The 7,350-nt window shown below is 40.1% G+C and overlaps 1 protein-coding gene across 1 annotated transcript in view; it reads left to right on the top strand.

Moving 5' to 3' along the window:
* The first annotated feature begins 7,186 nt into the window (after window positions 1-7,186).
* Window positions 7,187-7,350, top strand: part of ARHGEF26 (Rho guanine nucleotide exchange factor 26) — a 66,663-nt gene continuing 66,499 nt past the window's right edge. The window contains exon 1 of the mRNA XM_009279563.2: window positions 7,187-7,242. Coding sequence (XP_009277838.1) covers window positions 7,187-7,242 — 56 coding nt within the window. The remainder of the gene's footprint in view (window positions 7,243-7,350) is intronic.

Genomic DNA, 7,350 nt, shown 5'->3' with positions numbered 1-7,350 from the left:
TGAAGGAACTTCAGCCAAGAAGTTAAGTGAAGCGTGGAATCTGAATGTAGAGAGTACAAATGGGAAACTTGAATTTAAGGAGGAAAGGCACACTTCAGAGTTTCAGCTCATTAGAGAAAAACAGATACAAGCTTCCATGCCTCACACTCCAGATTTCCTCATTTTCTGATTCTGTTGCTATGGCATTCATAAAATTCCAGCATTTTAATGCAGCAAAGGGGAAATCTGGTGCATAACTATGGGGTAATCAGTTGTCCAGTTGTTTGAAACTAAACCAGGTTCAGCGTTTCTGAAAATCAGCCCAGTTTAGGTAAGCCATTAAATAGGGTTTAGGTATCTAACCTGAGAGATTCGGGTTTGAAAATCTCAGCCTCCATTTACAACAGCTACCCCATCTGTAGAGGCTGTAGCACTGAGCTCAGAGCGGTCCTCTGGAGTTACGTGGTATGTAGGTTCAGCAATCAGCAGTGGACAAGTGGAACCACATCTCACTTGAAACTGCAGGGCGGACTGGCCAAGTCCAGCAACACAGAGAGGCTGGATAGCCACAGCCTGAAAGGGGCTACAGAATAGATGACTCTCCTGCTCCGACTGCAAAGAATGACAGCGGTGAATCAAACCAATAAATTATTATCTATCATTAAGGAAGCAGATCAAAAACATAGTGGTTCTCCAATTCTTTTTTTTAATTTCTGCATGAGCAGAGTGTTCATTCCTTTAAAAAAAACCCACCAAAACCCAACAAAAAACAAACTTAAAGAATAAGAAGCAGCCCTTTGGAGACATACCCACAGTAATGATCCTCTCTTCCTCCTGTCACTTGTTCAGGCATTTTCTGTGCAACATGCAAAGAAAGAATAAAGAAAGAGCAGGCGTAGAAAATAGCATCCTTTAGCTGCAAAGACGTGATTTTGCAGGCTCCCAAGCTTTCTTTAGTTTCTAATAGCAACCACAAAATGTCTTCAGTTATGGCAAGCAATGCTTCAATCCTTTTGTTAGGAAATGTTTGAAGTACCTTATCTTCCTGCTAAACTGTTTAAATAGCAACATCTTATGAACTATAGTAACCAGTTAAAAGAGTTTATAGCTACATTTTTCAGAGACTTTTCCTTAACTGTTCTCCTATAGAAAGGATGTTCTTAGAATTATTCAGATGAAATTCACTGTCAGAATTTCAAACATGTAAATGGAATCCTAAAACTGGAAAAACAATGTATATAAATAAACTAGAGATGAAGGGACCCAGTTTTCAGTTTCACAATTCTCCTTTAAAATTCAGATTCATTACACATTGGCTGAACAAACATTAGAAATAGATGTAACTTTTGGAAAGTTTGATAACCTTTTACAGAAAGTACCTACTTTAACAATAGACAGGCCTAATCCTACTGGACCTAATTATCTACGTTGAAGTCCATGGGAGTTTTACTAGTGAAAGTATTGCAGATATAAACTTTGTTGGAAAATAAAAAGTAACAGCAAAGAAGGACATATAATTCAAGCAAGGCAGGAAATGGTTTTCACATCAAAATTTGAAATACCACATACACACACACAAAATTTGGTTAGGATACTGAAAGCTCAAATACTTCCCATTGGAAAATTCCCAAGCACCTCTACAAATGGTGGAGTTGCCAGGTAGCTTCCTTCTCTTACAGTAGGAGATGATCTCTGGACCCACTTCTGATGCGGGAAATGAAGAGACATTATCAGGAAATATTGCTGTTCAAGTAATGTCAGCTAGATTTAAAGTAACAAGTAATATCAGCTTAGGTGTTAGTAAACATAAGGTTATTTTTATGATCGTGTAGACAAGAAATTTGTAACTTCCATTACAAGAATCAAAGAGGCAGCTGTACCTCAATCATTAGTCATGTTTCTCAGGGTACTCATTCTTTCTTACTCTTTTTCTGCTGTTCTGCTCCAAGCTACATCCCAGTTTAACAGTAAAAATAGCATCTTGTTTCAACTTTGATACTCCATGAGCATTAGCAGGTTCTTTATTACTGCAGTACAATGTGATTTTGTTTTCCCCTAAAAGCTTTTAGTTAATGCTGCAAAGCTTTCTACTATTGCTGATTATTTTAACAGCAAAAACAATTAAGAGGAAAATAGAAATAATTAAAGAACCTATCTTCTGCTGGCTTTGATTGATTTATAGTTAAAATTTAGCTGAGCATTATTCAGAGTAAAATCTCTCACAGTCTACAGTTGTATAGAAAAGAAAGAGGTGGGGAGAAGCTAGGAAGGCTCTACCCTTTCTACATGGCATGGCTGTAAGTGCATTGAGATTGCCTGTGTTGCTGGAGTAACAAGTGTCCTCTTCAGTAAAATTCTGCTACTCTAATTGGCAAGAAGCTCCAGTCCGTTGCAGTTCATGTCCCTGCCAGAGTGGAGAAAACAGTAACAGAAGTATTTCACCAGTGGCCTGGCTCCATCACACTTACATCTCGTCTTTTCTTCAGTTTGTGGTGACCTCTGTCACTCCTGTTGTTGTGGTAGGGTTTCTGTGAGACAATGAGAGTCTTATTCTTCATGCATGCTAATTATGAGATAGAGACTTGCACTAATCTTCTGAGAACAGTTGGCTCTTTTTCAGCTGACTGTAAACAGACTGCCCAAAGTCATGAAAAGAGAAGAGTTTAAAAAGAATGTTATTTATATTAATATTTCACAGCTGCCAGTTAATACAGATGTGACATACAGTCGATTTCATTGCAGATTAAACAGCAGCTAGGCACTTCCCTTAGACCTGTTTCATCCCCTTCATCTCTGCTTGTAGGCACAGAAGGGGACAGATGTTGCTGAAAATGCCAACTGCAGGAGGCTGGCTGCAGCGAAAGACTTGTGAACCCCGAACAGCAGTGAAGCGCATCTGCACAGTTCTGAAGTTTTAGGGGCATGGCTAGTTTGGGACCTGGTTTTGGGAAAGGACAGTTTCCAAAGTAATGCAACTCACAGCACATGCACGGGAATTATTTCTGCTGCAGTCAGTTTCCACTGGCACAAGTTCTTGCTTCACACCTCCTTACACCCTAAAACTGACTGGGAGATAGAGAGGACTGATAAAAGCATGGATTAAGAAGCACTGATATAGCGAACAGAGTAAATCAGTTTATTTAAAAACACTGAATTACAGTGTTTCCTGAACATCTCTAGGTATTTGCAAGGTTGAAGAGCTATAGCCCAGCACACACTAGAGAGACAGTCCTGAGCTTGATGACAGATTTTAAATGTTTTTGAAATTGAACATACAAAGGGTCCAAGTATTTTTCTTTCTCTTCTGTTGTTTGCCAGAAAGCACAGTCCCAACTCTGAATTTTTACACATTTCCTGTAAGTTACTGCATGAACATTTTTATTTAATTTTTACACTAAGATCTTACAAAAATGTATATATTGAAACCTGTAACCTTTCCAAAGCTATGTTTAATCTTACTGACTGTTACTCATTGGCTTGTTACCTTGAGACAATCTCTTATTTGTATCTGAGTGACAAGATATAATTCTGCTGTACTGAGTTGGAGAGAAGAAAATGGTGTATTTAATATACCTCAAATATGTAGAGTATGATAGTGATTACGCTGGCATCTATTAAAAATTATCCTACAGGATGCATACAATGAGCACTACATTTGGGACTGCAAAGCACAGGCATTTAATTCACAAACAAAGGCACAGTCTCACTAATGCTTTCTCTCTGATTTCACAGAGAGGAAAAGTATGCTCTTGATTTGGATGTGGGGAAAAGATGAATAATCCTCCATTTTCCTTGGTAGATTTTCAGGGAATAACCACACTCACCACTGAAAATCTCTGTGCATGTCTTCTAATCTCTACCTGTCTCATACTGGTTATGAGTCTTCTGGGTATCAAGGAATGTTTAGCGGCAAGCAGGTATAGAAATGCTTTCTGGTTTGGTGCAAATTCGTAACACTAGCTTTTAGGCCTTTTGTACTAGCTAGGAAATGGTGGATTGACTTAAAATTTCACTAGTACATGTTTGAGGTCATTAACTGGATTAACCTGATTGCTGTGAAGACATGGCTGGAAGCTTTACTGGCAGATTTCTTCCCTCTGCAACACGGGGTGCACAGCGTTTCAGGTTTTACACTTGGCAAGCAACTGTGCTTTGTCTGTAATGGGCCCTACAGAAGGACATGCTTTCCCTGCCAGTACTTAGTTCATTTCAGGTTTTTTCACTTCTAGAAAAGTACCTCAGTGATTTTATACTGAGACCTTGCTTTGTATGAGGTGTTAATAACTACATTTAAATTTCTTTCTTCTCTTAAATTATATAGTTGATTTTACTTTTCTTATGATGCCAATTTTATTGTAAGGATTTTATTTCTTTTTTACTGTGTATGAAATCGAAACACTGAGGTGGCTGTTCAGAAACAAAAATTATTCTTGTAATTGCATCATAGTTAATAAGTATGTGTAAGAGAATAATCTTGTAAAAGCTGATTACCTCAGTTATTAATAATTAGGATTTACGAGTTAAGTAATATGCTGCAACTATATCCAATTCCTTGGCAATTTTATGGGGAAAGTTGAGAAATAATTTTAGAAATAATCCTGTGTGTGAATTTTCTTTATAATTAATGCATAAGGCTGTGAAATCCTAAGTGACCACTGAACTAGCATTTTAGGTTATGCCTGTGGCTTTTCCTTGTGTGCTTTGGCTGTTTGAAGTTGGTGTGGCAATTTGAAGTTTTGTTTCATTTGTGAGACATACAAATTTATCAATTTTAATTTCATTTTGCTTTGCTTAATTTTATTCTTAGTAAGATTTTTGTTTTTCCTGGATTCTTCTGGCAGAAGAATTAATACATCCAAAGTTTACATGTGTGTACAGGTGGTTGGCTGTTCCTTATGTTTTTTTCTGTAGTTTTTCTGATTGTTTACTACCGACTAAACAGGCTTAGTATAAATAATATTTGATTTTTTTTAAAAAAAAAGATAATAGAGCACTTTTAATCTACTCTATTTTTTTCTGATTTAGTGACATATGAACTCTTGCAAGTCTGGAGAGAAGAACAATTAAAAATCTAAAATATTTTTCTGGTCCTTCTCCCTGAAAGTTTAGCCAGGAGCTTAAGCGGGTGCCCATCTTTAAATAAGCAAGTTATTTTGTTGAACTTGAGTTGGGAAACTTGCACTCTCCAAGTTAGGCATGTGTTGATGCACCAGAGTGAATTATAGCCTGTATGAGGCTACCTCTGGCCCTTTCTCCTCCGATTCCGTACTCACATGTATGTTTAGGGGAGGATCGGTTAGACAGCCTTTGCAATACAGTTTGTCATCAAGTCTGATGATAGCCCTTCTCTTTGTTACAGTTCTCTCCTCTTTTATAATTAAATTCCCGTCTTGTAACAAACATGATCATCACCTCAGCTTTCAAACTTCCGAAGTATCAGTTCAAGATTTGGCATCCGCCAAGTGGAAACCCGGTGGAGTTTTTTGGTTAAACATACTCTCAGGGAAATGAACCACCCCCCTTGCTTCTGCCAGCCATAGCGACTTGAACAGTTTTCTAAGTCCGTGTGCTTTTCCTACCCAGAGGACAGAGTTCTCATCGCTCATTCAGGAACTGCCTGTGTCACAGATATGTAGCGCAGGGCCAAAACTCTCTCCCACAAACCCCCACAGTTGGTCTCCAGCCCTAAAGAAAGCCCTCCGAACAGTTGCTAGGTGGCAGGGCTCCACTAGCGAGGCATCTGCCATATTGTATTGCTGGTGTGTGCTGCAGGCCCAGTCTCCACATCAAAGCTTTTTGTATTACTCTTTTTCAGTTAAAATCTGTAGAGAAATCAAGTTTGCATCTTGCAGGTAATGAAAGCAAAGTGGCCTCTCAGCCAGGTGTGAGGAAAGGTGTTCAGCCTAACAAAGCTTTCGCTGCTCCCAGCTACTTAGCCATTTCCTGAAGGTCACTTAGATGTAAATGACCTGAATGTTTCACCACTAATTTGGGTGGCAGAAAACTTGAGAGTGAAGGCCAAGATTAACAGGAATAGGTATGCACCCCACGTCCTTCAGTGCCTTATTGTCCCATCTCCAAACCTCTGGATTGCAGAGTGTCCCAGGCTGTGAAGGCAGGGCCTGGGCTAGAGCATCTTCAAGTATTCGAGGTATTTCTGTTCTGCCTATCTGGATTGGATGCATTACACAGGAACAGAAATCACACCTAGATTTGATCTTTCATGCATTTGAGGGACACCTGACAAATAATTCAGTTTTGCAATTCAATACTAGGAAAGCATTCTAAATTATATTTTACATTCATATCCAATGTGACATTTAATAGTGGAGCTAAATAATTACTCATGCTAAATGCTCCACATACTGTGACAAGATGGCTTTTAAAATACAGGGATCATTATTTTTTCCAACACAAGTGGAGACAAATTTTAATTCTGGAGAAGCAGATAGTGAAGGGCATGGTGTAATTATTATTTAATGTAATAGAACAGAAAAAGTGCCTGTGTTACTTATTTCAGGGACTCTGCTGCTGAGGCTCTCCCCTCCTGGCAGTGCAGGGACCTGTGGTGTGGGCAGCGGCAGCCTTGGCTGGGCTGCAGGAGCCGGGCAGAGCTTGTACCCCGCTGGGGCGAAGACAAGGCAGCACCCTGTGCACGCACAAAACCGTGAAGCATGCATTTTGTTTTGCTTTTTAAAACCTACTCTGTTCTCCTTTTATCTATGTTTAAGTTATATGATGTACCAAAGTCACAGTTAAGTTTCAACATTTTTACAGACACAGGGTTTTCAGGGTGATTTGTCAGAATTCCCAGCAGAATCACGGTTTATGTCCTATTTTCTTACCAAAAAGCTGCTCCTTTTCCCAGCTTTCTCCCAGCACTTCTTTAGCAGACAGTAAGCCAGCCTTAGCTGGCCAAGCCCAATGCTTTCTCTAACTAACGAGCAGGTGTACAGGCAGAGGGGCCCGTGTGAGCCTCTGCCCAGGTTGGCACAGCTGAGGCGGCACACACGGATGGCATTGCCGCACATGACTCCTGTCATGGGCGCGTGTCAAGTATAAAATCAAACGTTTTCCCTGCGTGGAGGGTACTTGTGCATTCCTCCAGCAAAAAGCCTGGGGCTGTCATTAGGAATTGCACAGGTTGGAAAAAGACCCTGAGCGCCTGGAGGCTGGTCTGCTTCTCCATCCACTAACACTGGTCTAGATGTCGTTCCTGCCCACGGCAGCCCATACTGCACATGAGTTTACGTTAACACTGAGGTAAATTAATTCAGCTTTTGGCGAGGTGTGACTCCAGTTACTCCTGTCGAGTCTCGGGATCCTCGAAGACTGCGCTGCACCGCCAGCCGCGGCCGAGGCGCCTTGCCC

Source organism: Aptenodytes forsteri, unplaced genomic scaffold, assembly GCF_000699145.1.
Source record: "Aptenodytes forsteri isolate BGI_AS27 unplaced genomic scaffold, ASM69914v1 Scaffold299, whole genome shotgun sequence".
Classification (NCBI taxonomy): domain Eukaryota; kingdom Metazoa; phylum Chordata; class Aves; order Sphenisciformes; family Spheniscidae; genus Aptenodytes; species Aptenodytes forsteri.
The sequence above is the reverse complement of the archived record's forward strand: the minus strand, read 5'-3'. Positions and strand labels throughout refer to the sequence as shown.